Source organism: Danio aesculapii, chromosome 14 (genome assembly GCF_903798145.1).
Source record: "Danio aesculapii chromosome 14, fDanAes4.1, whole genome shotgun sequence".
NCBI lineage: Eukaryota > Metazoa > Chordata > Actinopteri > Cypriniformes > Danionidae > Danio > Danio aesculapii.
Window position 1 is genome coordinate 9,075,196 of NC_079448.1, and position 22,709 is coordinate 9,097,904.

At 35.4% G+C, this 22,709-nt stretch overlaps 1 protein-coding gene across 1 annotated transcript in view; it reads left to right on the forward strand.

Moving 5' to 3' along the window:
- Positions 1-22,709, forward strand: part of gfra3 (GDNF family receptor alpha 3) — a 76,977-nt gene that overhangs the window by 14,348 nt on the left and 39,920 nt on the right. The window contains exon 2 of the mRNA XM_056472813.1: positions 12,150-12,434. Within this exon, the coding sequence (XP_056328788.1) occupies positions 12,150-12,434 (285 nt within the window). The remainder of the gene's footprint in view (positions 1-12,149; positions 12,435-22,709) is intronic.

Sequence of the window (22,709 nt, forward strand, 5' to 3'; positions counted from 1 at the left end):
TGTCTGTCCGACATTGGACATTGATGTCGGGCTGACGTTGGGTTCTGATGTCAAACAGATTTTAATTTCCAATCAAAATGCAACATCCCATGATGTTGGGGTACAAAGTTGGTTGACATCCTGTGCCTGCTGGGAATGTTCTGAAAGCTTCAATTCCAAATTGAATTCCCCTTTGGATTTTGTAACCTTACAATGTAAACTACCTTTATGTCAAAATTACATCTAATTGACATCTAACATTGGCATCAAAAATACATCAAATATTTATTTGACACTTTGTTTTTTTTATCTCGTTTTGACATCAAGGTACTGTACCTGTGGGGATGTGAAGAGTAGGTAAACGATGACAGAACTATCCCTTTTCATAGCTCTTTTATTGCTTCCCGTGTCATCTTTCTACTCACTTAGTGTTTTAAATTGAGACGAGGGGGTTTGTTTATGTAAGTTTTTTCGTAGAGTAATTTGTCTAAATTGTTGGTTTGGGCCCTGAGATGCGGCATGCTGTAATTTAGCTGATGGATTCTTTGGTTTCGTCTGGATCGACAGAACAGACGTTTTCTTGATATGTATCTTGATGTAGTGGTGCTCGGTTTACCGCTGAGGTCCAGACCGCTGTATGCGCATTGATTAGTTAATCACGTTAGACCCGCACATATCGACAGCTGGAGCCGGTTTGCTGTCGCCGACCGTAAATACAGGCACACAAGGATACTTACACTTACAGTACGCGTCTTCTTCCATTTCACTCACCTCTTTATTCATTTCAGTCGCCTGTACAGCTGAGCTTCACTGCAGAAACTGCGTCTGTCCTTCCGGCTCAGTCTCTGTTTGTTTGTGTGTGACTTAAAGCCTCAAGGTGTGTGTGCGCGTGTGTCACTGTCACTTGCTAAATGTGATTTTAGTGCGCGCACACACATATCTCGTAATACCCGGCCAGCATGTGTTTGATTGCCATCAGCCTCCATACTGAGATGGTTTCCTATTGTGTGAGGCGTCTGCTGTCTGTCATTCTGTTTACTTTCTTTCTTTCGGTTTGTTTCTTTCTCTCCATCGCTCACTTTTCAACTCCTCTCTACACTTTTCCTTCCCTCAGTTGCTCTATATTTTGTTAAAAGGAAGAGAAGACACTATCCCAAATGATGTTGGGGTATTTTATGCAGCGCTTTTGTAATATTAAATTGAACTTAATTTTGTGACATCACATATGATTTAATTATATCAGTCATACTAAATATAATGTCATTTTAAAACAAATTATTCACATGATTGTATGTATTAAAGCGATAGTACACCTCAAAATTAAAATATTCCTTAATATTTTATTTATTCATTCATTTTCATTTTGGCTTAGCCCCTTTATTAATTCGGGGTTGCCACAGTGGAATGAACCGCCTTCTTATTCAGCACATGTTTTATGCAGTGGATGCCCTTCCAGCTGCAACCCATCTCTGGGAAACATGCAAACACACTCATTCACACTCATACACTACGGACAATTTAGCCATCCAATTCACCTCACATGTCTTTGGACTGTGGGGGAAACCAGAGCACCCGGAGGAAACCCAGGCAAACGCACGGAGACAATGCAAACTCCACACTGAAACGTTAGCTGACCCAGCTGAGGCTATACTTTATTTAAATGTAATATATTCTCACTCTCAAGTGGTTCAAAACCTTTGTGACTTTCATTTTTCTTTTGAACATAAAGGAAGATATTTTGAAGAATGTTGAAAACCTGTAACCATTGCCTTCCATAGAACAGGTTACATGTTTTCAACATTTTTCTAAATATCTTCTTTTGTGTTAAATAGAAGATGGCACTCAAACAGGTTTGTGACAACTGAAGCAAATGATGAATCATGATTTTTTTTTTTTTTTTGAGGTGAACAATCCCTTTAATCAATTTAATCACGTTTATAATCCCCATATGAAGCTCATTTTAAGACAATATTCCATACCTGTCAACCCTCCCGTTTTTCACAGGATTCTCCTGTATTTATCAAAAGGTATTTTCCCGTGTTTGTCCCGTATTCTCAATCTTTCTATGAAGGGTGGCAATAAACATTAAAGATCCGATCCTTTATGCAACCCATACCACCGAGCCACCAGGGGTCGCCCCTTTATCTTTAATGTGAATCTGTTCTGTGCTTTCATTTTATTTAGGCATGAAAACACTTTGGAATGAACATAAAAACAACGGGATTCCCTTCCTTTCCATTATGGGCACTGTTGCCCTCAAAACAGTCAGTTCATGTAGACACTATTTCCCAAATGGATTGTTGTGGAATTCCGGGAGTTTTCCGGGGGGGTATCAGTGGTGGAATTCTGGGAGTTTTCCGGGAGACAGAACAATGGGTGGGTCTGAAATATGGGAGACTCCCGGGAAAAACGTCAAGTATGGTTTTGGGTGAGTGATTAAACAGACATATACACATAATAATAATAATTGTAACATCTAAACATGTCGATCTTGGTTGGTTTTCTTTTAAACACAACAAATTTTGTCTTAAATCAATTGCTTTCGTTATACAACTGTGCTTTTTGAAGTGACACCTCTGTTATTTAATGTTACTTAATCAAATGAAAAATCTAAATGAGAGATTCATTCGTTGCTCTTTAATCAGAATGTTTAAATTATACTGTGAAGAAAGCTTGATGAGATTTGATAACTTGATTCAATTTCTTTATAATAGCTATTAATTTTATTGGGCTAAACTGTTTGCTAATTTATTAGCAGCTTTATCTAATGTACTATTTATTCTAGCCTTTTTAAATACTAATAGTAATAATAATTGAAAGAAAGTTGTTATACTTTTTGATATATTTATATTTAAGTAAACACAATTGCGTCAACTTTTTAAAAAAATTGCACGTTGAATCATTATTTCTCACGAAAAACAATTAAAAACAATAAGTCATTACTAAACACAACAACTCTAGTAATTTTTGCAATATAAATATTAAGCCACTGTTTAATTTATCAAAATATATATATATATATATATAAATACATCTAAAAGTAAAAAAAAATGTGTTTTGGTATTTTGAAACTTGTTCTTAAACTTCAGATTTAAATATTTTTGTAATGGATTTTTGGGGTTTGTGTTCTTCTTTTGTTATTTGCCTGTAAATTTATGAAGTTTTCCACATTTATTTATAGTTGTTAAGTACTATTAAGATCTTCTAAACTTTCAATGTTTATGTATTAGCATCAAAACAGAATATTAACACACAGAAAACACATGAGCAGCTTTACAACAAAAAATTGAATATATTATGAATACTTTAAAAAGGCATTTACATAAGACAAATGAATACAACAATAATTATTATCTCAGAAGACAATATGTTTCAATAATGTTTACCAAACACAGTTTACACTTTTGCTTGATATGAAATTATTAGTTTACTTTTTATCAACAATTTTTTAAATGAAGGGATCTGAAAATGAATAAAATATTTTTTATTTAACAAGAATTTATTTAAAATATCTTCATCATAAAAAGCCGGGGTTCGAACCAGCGCCCTTCCTGCTGTGAGGCGACAGTGCTAACCACTGAGCTACCATCCCCCCAAATTAATAATAATACTAATTTTCCTATAAATATAAAATAATAATTCCCTATAAAATAATAATTTTTCTCTTTAGTAAGTCATACAAAAGTCTCTGCTAAAATGACAAAAAAAAGTAAAAGTCAGTATGTCCAAATCTATTCCTGCATTAATCAAAACATACTTAAAACAGTATGTAAAATAACAAACAAACAAACAAATTACAATGTTCTACTGTTTTGTTAGTAATTCTTCCTTTCACAATTAGTCACAGGGAAACGTGTAACATCAAACAGGCATCCAGCAGAGCTGCTTTGACTCACAAAAATGTGAGGGATGGAAACCAGTTTGAAAACAGTCATTTATTTGCACATTATTGCTCTGCAATTATAAACTTTACCTTAAAGTCTGTCTGAAATCAAAATGTACGTTTATTTTGCTAGCATACATTGTTATCCTTAAGGTGAATAATTAATCTGTGCAATTTAATCCACTTAAAAAAGAAGTTTGTTTTGATTATCTTCAAAGTCTTAACAATTTGCTTCCATGTTTGTAGTGGCGGTTCTTCTCTATTGACATCAGTTTGATGGCTTCAGCCACAATATTCTTAACCATGCTCTTTCTTACCGTTAGTTTGCTATGAGCGAATGATGCACAAAATAAAAGCCCCGCCTCCTACTCAATATTCAATTTCCATTGAAAGTACATCAACACACTGTAATAAAGGTATCAGCAACTTTCAGTCAAAGTCTCTTTAAGGCAAGTCATTTCACTTGGCGGCCATCTTTGAAATGCCTCTCAGGCAGTATGCTCGGGCATTCTGTTTGAATGGGGAAACATTAAATTCTGCAGAATTGCTTGCCAAGCTTACGATTACATTTCATATTAGGAATCACCAATAAAATTAAACAATAACTGCCTCTTTAGTTTCATTTCTAAACGTTCACACAAAATCTCCAGAAATTCACGTCCTGTCTGAGCTTCTCCGCCATGGAATCGTCTATTTATAGCGATCGATCATTGGCTCCTGTACTAGAAGGTGGGGCCTCATTGGCCATATTGCCCATTACATTTCCACATTCAAAACTATACGAGTGACACGTCTTGTGTATTCTATAGTCTTTATTCTGGTTCACAAAGACTTTAAAGAAAATCAAACCAAATACAGTGGCAGGTCAAACGAATCCCCTCAAAATTCAAACAAACACAAAAGCATTGAACCGTCTGTCGAGATCAAAGTGTGTTTACTTGTTCTTTTACCTCGTGCCGCAGCAGTAGATGGTCTTTCATGCATGGATCATGGACAGAGGTGCCATTTTGTGGTAGCCATGACCAGTGTTGGGTCTGCAGGCCACAGCCGCAGGTTCTCAATCACCACACGCTTTAAAATGAGCCCTAGTACAATTACAGCACCAGCCGCTGCGACGGAAAGCAGACACAAAGGGGGATGGGGTGAAATACAAGAAAGGGAAACACATGTCTCGCACTTCTACAGGAGTGCAAGACTTTTTTTCTGTCGCTTCTTAATGAAAAACAGCAAACGTAGCCATGAAATTACACAGCCTTGCCACAGTTTCCCCTCAGGTCACGCTGAGACCCGGCTGATGACGTCTGTCAGAACTGAGCTGAGAATGGACACAAAACACAACTGTGTCTATTGTCAAAGTTGAAAGTTGTGATCTATGGAGTTAGTTGACGAATGAAGATTTTCTGCTGGTTTAAGTTATCTGTCTTCCTGCAATATCGAGCCTGGGAAACTCCTGTCAGAAGACGAGGTCTCTTTTAAATTATTTTACACGTTATTAATTCTGCCCTTGAGTGGCAAGTTAAGGGACTTTGATCTCCGTTTATGCACGGCCACTGTCGGAATGTTTTGTATGCGTATAGAATGCAAATATTAAAACTGTGGCGGATTATATTGAAACAGATGAAAACCCTGAAACGGCGATATATCATAACCCACAGAGACTCAGAATTAAACTAAATTGGAATGCAACTCATTCGCAAAGTTCTGCGTGCTCTCGGCTCCACTGAGTGTTTGCTTATTAAAGGAAGACTCCACTTTCTTTTTTTTTGGAAGCAGGCTTATTTTACTACTCTCCTAGAGTTAAACTGTTCAGTTTGACCATTTTTGAATCCATTCAGATGATCTCTGCGTCTGGCGTGAGCACTTTTAGCTTAGCTTAGCATAAATCATTGATTTTTACAGTTAGTTACTGGGATATGTACATAGTCATGATATTAAAATTCCTGATTTCAAATTTAATATGCTGCGTCATGATAATCAGGGTGGTAACCTGAAAAATGTAACATCGAACAGGCATCTAGCAGAGCACCTTTGATTTACAAATAATGTGATTTTAGACATGGAAACCAGTTATTAATTTGCCTATTTTTGCTCAGCAATATAACAGTTCACCTTAAAGTGTGTGTGAAATCAAAATTTGTATTGTTTATGCTTATTATGTTTTCATTGTAATGTTTATTTTGCTATTGTACATTGTTATTCAGGCGACGCGGTAGAGCAGTAGGTAGTGCTGTCGCCTCACAGCAAGAAGGTCACTGGTTCAAGCCTGGGTCAGTTGGTGTTTCTGTGTGGAGTTTGCATGTTCTCCCCACGTTCGCGTGGGTTTCCTCCGGGTGCTCCGGTTTCCCCCACAGTCCAAAGACATGTGAGGTGAATTGGGTAGGCTAAAATTGTCCGTAGTGTATGAGTGTGAATAAGTGTGTATGAATGTTTCCCAGAGATGGGTTGCAGCTGGAAGGGCATCTGCTGCGTAAAACATATGCTGGATAAATTGCCTGTTCATTCCGCTGTGGTGACCCCAGATTAATAAAGGGACTAAGCCGAAAAGAAAATGAATGAATGAACATTGTTATTCAATGTATGATAGCAAGTTCTGCGTGTTCTCGGCTCGACTGAGTGTTTGCTTATTAAAGGAACACTCCAATTTCTTTTTTTTTTGCAAACAGGCATATTTTACAACTCTCCTAAAGTTAAACTGTTGAGTTTTACCATTTCTTTAATCCATTCAGACGATCTCTGGGTCTGGCATGAGCACTTTTAGCTTAGCTTAGCATAAATCATTGAATAGGATTAGATCATTAGCATAGTGATTACTTTCATTTAATTAGTTGCATTTAAATGATCAACACCCCTCAGGACGTTGGAGGAATTGGAATTTAGCACTAGAACTACAATAACTCTATAACTGCTAGAATGGGGCATAAGACTGTACTGAATAGATTTTTTCTTGTCATGTCATATGTACATTTGAAGCATCTAGTGAGATTTTAGAATTAAACTTTGAATGTCTATCATCAAATTTTGCGATTTCCCTGCAGTAAGTTACCCTAAAAATACAGTCTTTTTGTAATATAGCCTACGCTCACTGGCCACTTTATTAGGTACACATTACTAGTACCGGGTTTGACCTTCAGAACTGCCTTAATCCTTCATGGCATAGATTCAACAAGGAAATATTCCTCAGAGATTTTGGTCCATATTGACATGTTAGCATCATGCAGCTGCTGCAGATTTGTCGGCTGCACATCCATGATGAGATTCACCTGTTCTACCACATCCCAAAGGTGGATTGGATTGAGATCTGGTGACTGTTTAGGCCATTTAAGTAGAGTGAACTTAAAAAAGGGAAAAACAGTAAGTCGTTTTAGGAATGCTAAAATGTTTAAATAATTTTCAGTTTAAAATGCGTTAAGGTCATGTGACCATCAGGAAGAACGCAGAATCTCTTTTCTCACAGGACACTTTCTATGTTCTTGTGGTTTCCCGAGTTCGTTTTTCCAAGTGACCTGGCAAGACTGATCTTCACAAAAACGCGAGTCTGTTCTCTGCGTTCTTGGAATTGAGAAACAGCCTATGTTGACATGCCTAAATCCATTGAGTTGCTGCCATGTGATTGGATGATTAGAAATTTGCGTTAACGAGCAGTTGGACAGGTGTACCTATTAAAGTGGCCAGTGAGTGTATGATTGTTATGTTACTAAACCATCTGTAATGTTTTGTACCTCACTTTGTCTAGCAAAGTTTTTTCACATCGGTGAACATGTTCTTTTGAAATACATTTCTAAGGTAAAGTTATGTTTTTGTGAGCAGAAAGTCGCTAGGTAGCAGCGGCACATATATTCAAAGGCAAAGGTTTCTCAACTAATTTCATAATTTTCTAATTTTAATTATATAACAATGTTAGAGAAAAATAAACACACATTTAAGAAAATCCTGGCTACTATATGGTTTAGGAGTTTTAATATATCTGAGAGATTAAATTGCAAAGCTTAAAAATGGTCAAAATGGCTGCCTTGGTTCTATGGGTTAAAGGACTGGAAGTTGAATTTACTTAATAGCAAATTGACAGTGACTACGTTTACATGGACATCAGTAATCAAATTATTTTCCTTAATCAAATTAAGACAATAATAAGATTAAGGTGTTTACATGAGTTGCTTTTTGAATGTTCCTTTCATGATCCCATTTTACTTGTTATAACACATAATTCGATGTCATTGCGTCACCATGCTATCCACATTTCCTCCAGAGTTTCATGGGTGTTTCATTTTTAATATGTCGACTCTAACTGCAGTTTGGCACTTTCACTTTCATTCAGGAACATTTCATGCATGCCCCCTATGACAAACGAGATATTGGATGCAACTATGAACTGCTGGAAAAAGTGTTGTTTTAATGGAAGTTCATACCGCATGCTGAATGGAGGAAACAAAACCTCTGCATTTCACGATGCAGGTGTCTGTGGTCTGCACTGACTCGGTAGGTGCAGAGTGTCAAACAGCCATGTGTGTGGGTGTGGGTGTGTGTGTGGACTATCCTGTCTCAAAGCGCAGCAAAAACTCCTACAGGACGGTAATAGTTCGGTTAAGGTGTTTACATGTCTGTACTGTACTTCAATAATGCGACTAAAATCGGCATACTTCACTTCTTAATTTGATTTCTCTTTAGTTCGATTATGACCTTAATCTGATTAAATGAATAAAAAATCACTATTTACATAGTTAACTCTTAATCAGAGTATTGTCTTAATCGCATTAAGATCGAATTATTGGTGTCCATGTAAACGTACTCACTGACAATATGTTTTGACAATGTGTTCTTGTGTAGCTAGACTTTGAGACTGATCGCAGAAAGTCTTTAATTGGTTAAAAAAAGCCCAAGAGACTGTAAATCCACCAATCACAGTTTTTTTGGTTCAGTGTTCAGTTTACGGGCATGACCATGTAAAGTTGATGGCCTTACAATAACAGACTGGCACGCAAGCAATAAATCATCCATTCAGGAGCATTGTGTTTACTTGTCAAAAGTGAATTTCACTTAATTTTGAAAATTCATTGTTTAGCTTATATTATTAAGCGTTCATTGTCACGGATGTGGTTTTCTTCTTCTGTGAGGTGATTTGGCATCACTGCTTTTTTCCAGGAAGGGGAAAAAAAACACTTTTACTTGGTGTTTGAACAATGACGTGTGTCCAAAGTGTGTAAACAACCATCATAATGATAAAAATCCATGCACCCACAGCTTTTTTTATAATCCCCATAAATCATTTCATCCCACTGTGAGGCCGCAAGCCCCACCCATTACTGACGGTCAGTCAGAATCACTCCATTTAGGAAAGAAATGTATTCCTATTGAGCTACTAATGTTATTCAGTCAAGAGCAATGATTGATTTTCTTTTGATTCATATTAAGAGCATCAGACAGCGGTAGGCACTGTATTTTATGCTGCCATCGTTTTAACACTCAAATCTAATATAAACCTTTGAATCCTTTCCCAGCTGTTTACGTTGAATGAATTCTTCATCATAAACAACAATGTGCAGAGACATTTCACAGCCTTAGTTATTCTAATAAATTATGCTGGTTTTGGACAGCCGGCGGCGAAGATTTCACACATGTAAAAAGGAGAACAGTTGTTAAGTCAAACGGCTATAGCTGAAAACTCATCAGCTCAGAATCTAGACTTTCTTTTAGGACTTTTAGGACTTTCTTTATTTATGTGCATTTCTCTTTTAAAGTCAGCATGAACCGGAAGCTGCAACAGTTTTTTTTCTTCATATTGTGATGCAGTTCTTAGAGAAACAGAATATTAAATGAGAAAACAGTGGGTGTGGCTTGTTTTTTCTATTGCAAGCTGAATGGATATAGTAATGTAGGCATTTTATTTAGAAAGATCAAGAAATGGAGTTATAACCGGTGTTGGGGGAAGTTTCTTAAGAAAGTAATGCATTACAATATTGAGTTACTCCCCCAAAAAAGTAACTAGTTGTATTACTTAGTTACTTTTTATAGTAAGTATTTACTTTTGAGTTGCTTTTGCATTACTTTTTTTTACCTGGCTGAGGCTTGATCTCTTTCAGAACTTGTTTTTTTTTCTTTCTTTTTAAATAGAAGAGTTCTGCAATTAACAACACACTATATAACCTACATTTGCCTTTAAAAAACACATCAAAAACACACAAAAATTATATTTAGGACAATGTTATCTGAGAATTTCCTGACCCCAGAGCTATACGTGCCGTACATGCCGTATACACAGCTTATTGAAAGCTTGAAGGCAGTGTGCAGTGTATGCTGCACACTGATGATGGTGTGGAGAGACCTCCCCCCCATGATTGTGAAGCGCTTTGTATGTATGGCCATACACAATAAATGCGCTATATAAATACACATTACATTACAATACATTATAGTGTGTTTGCTACTTTTGTACTATTTGTTTTCAGTAAAACCACTGTCCATTGAGACTGTAATCCCCTTTTCCTTTTCTTTGATGCGTTCAAAATACCGAACACATTTTTTCATTGACTGCGTGATTCATCGTGACTACTTTAATTTTAATTCAGCAATTTATTTTTCAAAAGCTAATTAATCACACTAAAAAGTAACTCTCGTTACATTTTTAAAAAAGTAATTCAAATATTATTACTTAATTTTGCAAAGTAATCTGTTACTTTACTCGTTACTTACAAAAGTAATATTATTACGTAACTCGCGTTACTTGTAATGCGTTACCCCAACACTGGTTTATTATAGCCGAACAGACACTTCCCTTCACTATTTTTGTTTAGCTGTGTCTCATTTCAGAGGCTGCATTGTCTGAAGGATGCAGACTTCAAAGGTGAACTGAGCACACAAGCCGAACTGAGCATTTTGAAATGAGACGATCTAGCCTACAGAGAACAGATTACGCCACCAAGCCACCATAGACTGATTTCACGCGGCCGCCATTTTTAAAAGCGAAATCGAGGTTGCGGTAGGAAGAAACCCGGAAGTATCGTTGGGAGTTACATTGGAATATTGTGTACTTGGCAGTATATCTTGTCAGCTAAGAGAAAGTGACACAAACTTATAATTTCACCGCCTTCCGAGTGACCCGAAGGTCCGTTCTGAATGAATGGTGAAAATAAAAAGGGATATCAGAGCTCATTTTCAGCTAAGTTACAGGAAATGCCACTAGTTAGCTAACGTTTTCTTTCCCAAACACACACATTTAAGGCACTATTGATGGCTTTCTTAAAACAGCGCTGATTTGCCATTGTGTTCACGTGCTCAACAGAAATGCTTGTGATTGGCTGAGAAGGTACATAGACTGAAGCAGGGAAGTGTTCCCAAGGTGTTTAACTGGTGCCATGAACTGAAGCCTAGGAGGACACTTGAGCATATTACTCTTAGATTGTGATGTTGTTTGATGCTAAATTGCTTTTAATCGTTTAAATTGAACTTACTGAATGATATTAAAGTGATGTTTACATCATTTCTGCATTTTGAAATCTCGGCAACAGCTGGAGGTTTGTAGTCCACAGCATGTTACTGCAATGTTTACAGTGCTGGTCCTATACTTCCTGTTTTCTTCCCACCGTAGCCTCGCTTTGTTCTTTAAAATATCGGCCACATGAAATAAGCGTATACTAGCTGCAGTTAATAAGCGGTAATAAAATTTGAAATTAATTTTTTCCAAAGTGATGAAAACTGATCTGAAGGCTAAACAAAGTTTACAAAAGCTGAAAATATATTTCCTTTGATTCATACATGTGTACATAAAAATGTACACTGTCAAAAAATTCACTCTTTAGTAAGGCACGTCACACACTTTTTGTTGTGAAAAGTGGGGAGGGGGGGTGCAGGCGATCGCAAAATGTGGAGCAGGGGGATGGAGGCGATCGCAAACTGAGGAGCACCCGCTCCTCAATTCACGATCATGAATTATTTCTGTTATTCTTGTTTATGTAAAGCACTTTGAATTATCCTTGTGTATTAAATGTACTATATAAATACACCTTGCCTTACATTCTGTTTGCTACCTCAAATCACAAAAAACTCAATGTTTAAACGATGTTTAAGTGCACCTCACTGATGAATTACATCTGAATAGAAAAAAGGCTGCATGAAAACACACACACAGAAAATGTGTGATTCCATCTGGGCCTGCTCACAACTGTAGCCAAATATCTGTCTGCGATGCCAACTGCAGTCTGCAAAATCAATTAGCTCGTCGCTAAAGCATATTTTTTTTAAGTACACGTGGTTAATTGATTTCCAAAAAATGACTTTGTTCGCAATCCTCCAGGGTCTGTCTCCTCTGTGGTGCCGGTGTTCCCTGAATCTGTGGGCTGTTTGGAGGCTCTTCAGGACTGCATGATGGAGCCGGAGTGCAAGCGTCAGTTCCGGCACCTGGAGTACTGCGTGGACGAGGAAGCGGTAGCTCCACTGAATCTGGAAGCGCAGCAGGGCTGCGTCGATTCCCAGAACACCCTCATGCGCTACCAGTCCCTGCAGGACTGCAAGTGTCAGCGAGGGGCTCGCATGGAGCAACAGTGTCTGAGCATTTACTGGACCATCCGCTTTCCACAGGGTAAGAGCGAGCTGCCAGAGTGTGTTTTAGGGATCCACAATATAGCGTGTTAGAATATAATGAACTCTGTTGATGACGGAAAACTGAGGAGTGAATGATAGACAGATGTTTTGTCTTGAGAGTATCTGAGACACAGGCTGAAAAGACACCATAAAGAAGTTTAACAGCTCATTTGCATTGTAAGACACACACACAAAAATGCTAAAGAATGCAGGGTGCGCATTACAGAAAGGGTTTGGGGGACTCACCTAATTATTGCTTGATCTTCCCTGAAGGACGTCCAAACTAGATGTATGGGGGAGTTGTCTCTAAAATATTAATTATTTAAATAATTATCATATAAATATACATATGACCACCCCTATTACGGTTCATACCATTGTGATTGCATAATCAGGCCAAAAACTGACAGATCTAGAGCGCTGATACACATTAGGTGCGTTCGACTTCATGCAGAGCTGTGCAGATCGATCGAAATCTGTCTTAAAGCGGTGCATGCTGGTTAGAAATTTTGCCCGGATTGATAGTGCGCAAACGCCTCGTGACTGTCACATGTGGCATCAAAGTTCTGCGATTGGCTGTATTCACTGCATGACAACAACCATGTGTGTTTTTGGTTTATTATTGGATAACTTTCGTCTCACAAATTTCAAAACAAACAATTCACTTTTTATACCATATCTGTCTTGTACACATCATGCTTATTGAAAGACTACAGATATTTTTCTGCAGTATCATCTTCTGTTAAATAATTTGTTCATAATGACTAGATTGTTTGCATAGTGCATACTGTAGGTTTATTCTGCTACTGTATTCAACACCATAAACGTTTTAAATTAGATGTTTTAGTAAATAACCTAAATATTAACTCAAATAATTCTTACAGCCTTGTAATAAAATAATTATGTTATTAGTTTCTTAATAAATTAAGTAAAAAAAAAATCTAATTAAATATAAAAATATATAATTATAAAGTATTTTATTTCCTGTCAAGCTGTTTATGCAGAAATGTTAAAAGTGACGTTGATGTATCTTGCTTGTTCTGGAAAATTTCTGAGTGTAGCTCATTTATTTTGCTTCTTTTGTTCAATCTTTTTGGATTAAAGTGTTTTTTTTTTTTTTTTGAAAATGCTTTCATTATTCAAAATAATCTTAATTATTGTTTAAGACTTAATCAAAACACCTTGTTTAGTGTTTTACACTAATATACAGTACAGTTGAAGTCAGAGTTATTAGCCCCCCTAAATTATTATTAGACCCCCTGTTCATTTTTTTCCCCCAATTTCTGTTTAACGGAGAGAAGATTTTTTTCTACACATTTCTAAACATAATAGTTTTAATAACTCATTTCTAATAACTGGTTTATTTTATCTTTGCCATGATGACAGTAAATAATATTTGACTAGATATTTTTCAAGACACTTCTATAAAGGTGAAAGTGACATTTAAAGGCTTAACTAGGTTAATTAGGTTAACTAGGCGGGTTAGGGTAATTAGGCAAGTTATTGTAAAATGATGGTTTGTTCAGTAGACTATCCAAAAAAAAATTATAGCTTAAAGGGGCTAACAACTTTGCCCCCCCCCAAAAAAACAAAACAAAAACAAATAAGATTTTCTCCAGAAGAAAAAATATTTTCAGACATACTGTGAAAATTTCCTGAATCTGTTAAACATCATTTGCGAAATTTTAAAAAATTCAAAGGGGAGCTAATAATTTTGACTTCAACTGAATATTGGAAAGTTTTATATCTATAATTGTAAATAAATGTAAACCCCTTTTTAGCATATTCAAACAAGAAGTATTAGCCTAAACAGTGATGTTTAAACTCCTTGAATTTGTGCTTATTGCTTTGTATTTAATAAGCCTTTTTGTTTTTATGTTTATATTACCCTCTCATTTTCCCTTATTTCTCTCATGCAGTTGTTATATATTTAATTCATAATTCCCTAATTGTTTAAAAGTAACTATACTTTATAGAGACTGTATATTCTGTTTTATTTGTACTGTAAATCATTTGTTGTTAGAAATAAAAAAAATAAAAGCAAATAAATGATGACTAAGCCATGTGATCAGTCATCACGCCAACTTTGAGCCCCGAAGTGTCCGGCTTGACAGCTCTGTTTTCAACTCCGCCTGCGCTCGGCTAATCTCGTTGATCACTGGCTGCAGCGAACGCGCCTAATGTAAGTGTTAACAACAAGACTCTTTTCTTGTGAAATAGGTGTTTGTAGCTACATATAGCCTAAAAGTAAAGTAAAATTAGACACATAGTTTGTCTAATTTGACACAATGGTAACTCTAAAATAACTAATCAGAGGTTATTTTAGGTTTGAATACACTAAATATCCCTCAAAACACTGAAAACTTAAATATGTTTTATTAATAAACTAGATGTCATTTAAATCCATTAAATTGATTCACTGAAGCATGTATTACAGAAACTAACATCACTGAAAAAGTTTACCCCCCCCCCCCCCCATGGCCATCTATAGCATAGTATAATAGATAATCAGTTGTATATTTTCAGTGGGAAACTTCACAGACACATTCTGGGAATGGCTGACTAATTTTAGATTTTAAAGAAGACACTTTTAAGGAGTATGATACATACATTTCCCAGAAATCTGTAAAGCCTATTAACTTTAAATGATTTCCAAAGAGGTCGACATAATTTGTTTTGTGCAACTTTGCTTTTGGAGTTGAAAATAGTCATTTTAGTTTCTGATTTATTTATAATTTCAGTATAATACAATACAATATATCGTTTCAGATTTCGATATCAATAATATATCATTTTCGCAATGTGTGCATCCGCAATAGACACATCGCAGGATCTAAAATGTTAAGACATTTTTTGGTTTGTGACGTTTTTTGACCAAAAAATCATCTGCATGTGTTTTAAGGCCTGTGCAAGCATTTCAAGCCAAAGCATCCAGCCACAAGAAATTATGTTTGCCATGAATCTTTGCCATGATGACAGTCACATTCAGCTTAAAGTGCAATTTAAAGGCTTAACTAGGTTAATTAGGTTTTATTTCTAGCTGAAATAAAACAAATAAAACTTTCTCCAGAAGAAAAAATATTATCGGAAATACTGTGAAAAAAATCCTTTCCCTGTTAACCATCAACACAGGAAGGCAAATAATTTTGACCTTAACTGTATGTGCGACTAAGATTGTGGTGTTATTTCACATTTAATGATTCAATTTGTATACCTGAATACTCCCAGATGATCCTAATCAATCCTAAAATTATGAGTTCTTTCCAAGCTATTCACTTCATCATGGTAAAATTGTCCTCAATAATCGCAATATATATTGCAGAAAAATAAAAGATTGCAATGTCACTTTTTTCCAATACCGTGCAGCTCTGGTGTGTTTTCCTCAGTGACCGTTGTCAGCTGTAAGCTGTCTTATAATTCACCCCTCCTCTCCAACCACCTGGATCTGTTCTGACATTTACTTCCTCCCTAAGTTTATTTCTTATGAAAAATCCTGTTCAAGCCGGAAATACTTTCATCTAGGGACTCCCAGAGGCTGCAAAGTCAGCCCTAAAGGGTCTGTAGAAAGTTTAAGAGAAAACGTTTTTGTAAAAGACTGATTTTAGACCAGGGAAAATGGCTATTGACATTAATTTGAATTATCATTAATAATAATTACTTTGAATTATCAATATTTTCAAAAATACCATCATATTGATCATATTATTATCACAATCATAGTTTCACAGAATTTCCTAATTTTTCTTCTTCCTGATTTTCTTTTAGTTTAGCTAGAATCAAAGCAGCTTTTTAAATGATCTGAACGTTTTATTATTTACTTGCGAATAACACAGATGAATATCAAATACAGAGAATTAACATAAATACAGAACAGCACAAAATAGATCAATAAAATATATCAATAACATCATATAAATATATATGCATATTAAATAATTACTGTAAGTAATGTTAGTAAACATACCAAACCAACACACATGCAAAAAAAAAAGAAGGTGGGGGGTTTGCCAATATAATAGCCATAATGTTTTTTGTAATAATCATAATAATTCCTTAAATTTTCCTTACAAGTGCTTTATACACATTTTGGAGGGGGGATCTCCTCATCTACCACTAGTGTGCAGCATCCACCTGGATGACACAACGGCAGCCATATTGCACACCACGCACCAGTTCATTGGTGTAGAGGAGACCAATCAGGAGTAATGAAGCCAATTATCATATGGGGATAGTTAATGGACATGGACAGAGGCCAATGGGCAAATTTGGCCAGGATCCCGCGGGGTTAAACCCCTACTCTTTTTTGAAGGACATCCTGGGATTTTAACGACTTCAAAGAGTCAGGACCTCAGTTTAACGTCTCATCCAAAAGAAGGATCTCATTACATGTTTGCTAGCGTTGAAGAGGGTCACAGAAATTCAGAAAATATCCCCATTTATCAAAATAAGAATCCAAGCAGTTTAAAAACACTGTATGATTTTTATAAGTCATTATTATTAGCCACCCTTTAAGAAATTATTATTTTTTTCAATTGGTTAAATAACGAACCACTGTTGTCCAATTACTTGCCAAATTAATCCTAGTTAAGCATTTAAATTGCCCTTTAAGCTAAATACTAGTATCTTGAAAATAACTAGTAAAATATTATGTGCTCTCATCATGTCAAAGACAAGAAATTAATTATTAGAATTTAATTTAAACATATGTTTAAAAATGTGTTACTTTTTGTTTAAACAACACTTGGGAAATTTCTTTACAAAATTTCTTGTTGTGGGTGGTCAAATAACAGTAAGCTATGTTTTTGTTGTTACAAAAGACTGTATTCCTTGAAGAATATCAAGCAGAACAGCTGTTTTTAAAGTAATAATTTCTAAAGTGTTGTGTGACAATAAATATATGATATAAAATATAAATATACTGTAAAAATATACTATAAAATATGAATGTACTATAAAATATGAATATACTATAAAAATATACTATAAAATATAAATATACTGTAAAAATATACCATAAAATATGAATATACTATAAAAATATAACAAAATATAAATATACTATAAAAATATACTATAAAATATTAATATACAATAAAAATATAATATAAAATATAAATATACTATAAAAATATACTATAAAATATGAATATACTATAAAATATACTATAAAATATAAATATACTATAAAAATATATTATAAAATATACAGTTGAAGTCAGTAGCCCCCCTGAATTATTTGCGCCCGTTTATTTTTTCCCCAATTTCTGTTTAACGGGGAGATTTTTTTCAACACATTTCTAAACATAATAGTTTTAATAACTCATCTCTAATAACTTATTCTTTTATCTTTGCCATGATGATTGTAAATAATATTCTACTTTATATTTTTATACTTTATATTTATATTAAATTAAAGGGAGCTAATAATTCTGACTTCAACTGTAAAGATATTATAAAAATATACTATAAAATATAAATAAACTATTAAAATATACTTTAAAAAGTATAAAAATATACCAAAAAAACTAGTTTCAAAATACTGTAAAGTACTTTGCAACACGTCTACAGTACATGATGACATCTTAAAAATGAGGCCTCTGATTGGTGCTTTCTCATTATTTGCTTATAAGCTTGAGATCAGAACAGAAAACTGATTTATCTTTAAGAAGGTTGTCAATAACAAACAAATGGTGAGGGTATCTTCAGGAGCAAGTCAACAACCGTTGAAAATGGCTACTTCACAATGCTAAAACCAGAAATATATAATGTGCTTTCAGCATCTTTGCTTAAGAATTTCATTCATTCATTCTTTTTCTTTTCGACTTAGTCCCTTTATTCATCAGGGGTCGCCATAGCGGAATAAACCAATAACTTATCCAGCATATGTTTCACGCAACAGATTCATTCACACACCCATACCCATCGCTGGGAAACACCCATACACAGACATTCACACTCATACACTATATATATATATATATATATATATATATATATATATATATATATATATATATATATATATATCAAATACTGTAGAAATAATGGATGGAAATTGTTAATTATGTGAACAATAAATTAACCCATATAGTCCTGTAATTCTTTTAAATCTAAAATTGTTAATGGGTAGAATTATCATTGAACAGAGAAGGAGGGAAATTTACTGGCCACTCAATGGGTGGAAACATAATCAACAGATATAGGACTATATTCTCTGCATTAAATGATTTAAACTATAGGATAATCATCTTCAAGACAGGACTTTCTGTATGAAATTTGTGCAAAATTTATACTAAACTCAAAGAAAAACACAAGTTACCTTTGGGTTACAAGTTCAAGGTGAATGAAGTGGCTGAGAACATTTGTGTTATCAAAAATTGTTTACTAAGTTAGTTTAATTGTGAAGGGATTGATCCCTATTGATGGAAGATTTACAAAGAAATTTCATGCTTCATTTTAAAAGTATTTTGTAGTCTTTTTAAGATACAAAATACAGTATTTTATTTTGATACATTTCTGGCTGTTGTCTTTTGTAGTTTATTTTAATACACTTAAAGTTTATGTATTTGGAATTTAAAAAAAAAATAAAATTTCAATGTATTTTTGCCACATCCCTTCATGTAACATCCCTTCATAAGTCAGTCAAATTATAGATAAATGCAGTTTCATATATTTTCAAGCTGCTCAAGAATATTCTCAGACTGAACCTCATGCTCATGTCCATCTATTACCAAGCAAGCCACTGTCACAATGAAAGGAGAATGTTTTAAAGAAGGAAATCGCATCAGAAATAGTAGACAAAGTCACGCATAAAGAATTGAGTAATATCCATTTCTAAAAAAAATGTCCGCCTTTGTTCCGCCGGTTATAAACAGTGAACTCACGGATCTCAGCGGATGCCGTTTGTTATGTTCTTTCAGGAGATGCCAAAGCGCTTTAATGAGAGTGTTGAGTGAGCTACCAGAGGATTTCGATTCAGCCAGTAATAGCGTTTAATGACTGCTCAGTAATGTGTATGAAATGGCAAGGAGGCATAAAAGCCAGTCAGACACTAAACAAACGAGCGGCTCGCTGACAGAGCTATCGTGATTAATCTCGCCGTTTCCCTCATCTGTTCATCATGCGGCGGGATACACACACACGCGCGCGCACGCAGGAACCAGGACTCGCTCGGTTGGTACCGTCGAGAGCATCTGGTTCTGTTGTGTTAGCTCGCGAGTTGAAGAGATTACGGCACCGTGGCTGCAAAATTAATTGATTCCGAGTCCGTATTCCCACCCAATATGGCTTATTAATATTAAATCTTATGAAACAGGAAGTCGGGTACCCACAGCGACTCATCAAGAGCTGTTGTAAACGCTGAATAATCCCGGGCTTCTCCGGCGGCGAGCTCGTCATGCGTCTGAGGGGCCAGAAAGGGCCCGGCCTGATCGACAGCCTCACAAATAAGTGCTTTTAAAACACTTCATCTGGAAATGTCAAGTGTTCCTCTCTTGCTTGCCGCACAAATCAGAACCGTCTGAGGCCGTGTTGGAAAATTGAAGTCTGTGGGCTTGTTATTGTGAAGAAATAATGGCTGATATGTGTATTCCTTGTCTTTCATGCAGGAATACATTAATACATTTTTTGCTTTAAAACATTTCAAGGTTTACAACTACACTTAACAATTTTCTGTAGAATCTACAGTAACTTACTGGCAGCAGTTCACCAGTAACTTACTGTACCGGTAAATAAATTACAGCAAATTTACTCTAACACCATTTATCTCGCTGTATAGATATTTGCTGTATTGTACAGTATATTTACTGTAAAATATACACAAATTTTCACAAGGCAACTTTAAAATACCGTTACACACTGCCTAACTGTTCTACAGAAAAATACAGTTCATATTACAGTTAAATGGGTGACGCGGTGGCGCAGAGGGTATTGCTGTCGCCTCACAGCAAGAAGGTCGCTGGTTCGAGCCTCCGTTGGGTCAGCTGGCATTTCTGTGTGAAGTTTGCATGTTCTCCTTGTGTTCACGTCCTCCGGGTGCTCCGGTTTCCCCCACAAGTTTAAAGACATGTGGTACAGGTGAATTGGGTAAGCTAAAAAAATGTCCGTAGTGTATGAGTGTGTATGGATGTTTCCCATTGATGGGTTGCAGCTGGAATGGTACCTCTGCATAAAACATATGCTGGATAAGTTGGCGGTTCATTCCACTTTGGTGACCCTGGATTAATAAAGGCACTAAGCCGAAAAGAAAATGAATTAATGAATGATTTACAGTTAAATACTGTGTAATTTACAAAACATGTTAACAGTGTAACATAAAATTAAATTTTGCTCTTCTTATTTTTAAATTTATACAGTAGTGCTTGTTAAAAAACAATGTATCTGTGCACTTTATTATTTTGTTACAGTTCGTTTGCTCCCATAATCTTTAATCAAACACCATAACCTTCCTCCCCCCTCAAAATGACTTTTCTTTATTTCTGGTCACATGTAATGCCTTTAGGGTAGACCTATCAGTCCTTTAGGGTGGGGCTATCAGTGCGAGACTTGCTTTTGCTCTGCCTTCATCCATTGGTCTTTCTTCATTTTGTTAGCAGCACCCATCTACCAATGATCAAATCAGATTTTTTATTTTATTTCAGATGAATGTAGGTCACAATTGAATGTAGGTCACAATATGTGAAAAAAGGACAATCTTAACTTCCATTTCATGGTGACTTTAATAAGAATCAGTGTATGAATATTAAATTAGAACTTATGTTTTATGATCTGTTGTTGTACAGATCCAGCTGAATCTTGAGGAAATGTAACTATTTATTGTCAGAAGATACTAATTCGTACAGATTAATTCAATTTCATTCGCACAAATGGATGTGTGTCCCAAAAAACCCACACCTAAATGCAACTGTCATTCGGCGATGAGCAAATTGTATTAAAATGTAAAAAAGAGATTATGATGCAAATTCTTATGACAACATCAAAAAAGTTGCAAATTGCTGTGCATTGAGAGGTCTGTTGTACACTAAAAATAAAAGATTCATTGGATTTACTAGTTCTTTTATGGTAAGTGGTTGCAAACAATTTATTCAGGGTCAATTGAAACAAGTGCGACGCGGCGTCGCAGTAATTAGTGCTGTCGCCTCACCGCAAGAAGGTCGCTGGTTTGAGCCTCGGCTGGGTGAGTTGGCGTTTCTGTGTGGAGTTTGCATGTTCTCCCCGTGTTTGCATGGGTTTCCTCTGGGTTCTCCGGTTACCCCCACAAGTCCAAAGACATGTAGTATAGGTGAATTGGGTAAGCTAAAAATTGTCCGTAGTGTATGTGTGTGAAATGAGAGTGTATGGATGTTTCCCAGTGATGGATTGCAGCTGGAAGGGCATCCGCTGTGTAAAACATATGCTGGATAAGTTGGTGGTTCATTCCGCTGTGGCGACCCCAGATTAATAAAGGGACTAAGCCAAAAAGAAAATGAATGAATGAATAAAGTGAAACAAACTAATTTTAATAATATTACTTAATTACACAACTTAATTTGTTTATATTCGATCTATATAAATTGTTTGCAACCACTTACCTTAATTAATAAATTTAGTAAATCCAATTAATCATTTTTTTTCATCTACAAGGGTTAATATGCTACTGTTTTGATAGCGTTTGACAGTTTCGTATTTGAATAATATTGTGATCATTGCATTTGACTTACCAATTTGTGGTCTCCCAACATAATCTCACAGCAATTCGTAATTTTTGATTTAGTGGCTAATTCATATGAATTCGTACAATCTCAGTCCTACAATTTAGTACAATTTGCTCAACTCCCAATGACGGTTTGGTTAAGTCCTTTTTGAAATTGTACATTTTCGTATGAATGAATTAGTACGAATTCATATAAATTCGATAAACTGACAAAACGTAAAATAGTTACGTTTCCTCGTGAGATCAGGCTGGGTTTCCTCAGCAATGAACTATAGGGTAAATGCACAGCTAGTGTTTCTTTCCTTACTGATAAACTTCCGGTGAATGGTTTATGTGACTTTTTCCAATTTTATACGGTTCCTTTTACAGCATCGATGTTGTAATATAATTAAAACACATTCAGTTAAATAGACTTCAGCATTCATTTAGTTGTTCAATTGTAAAATGAGATAAAAAGCCATTTACACACATGCGCCCATCAGGATTAGCAGGCTAGCGCAGAAGCTCCATTGAATATACTGGGGTAAAATAAATGTTCATATTTTAAAGACATGGTGCGGAAAAATGTAGTTTGATGCAGGG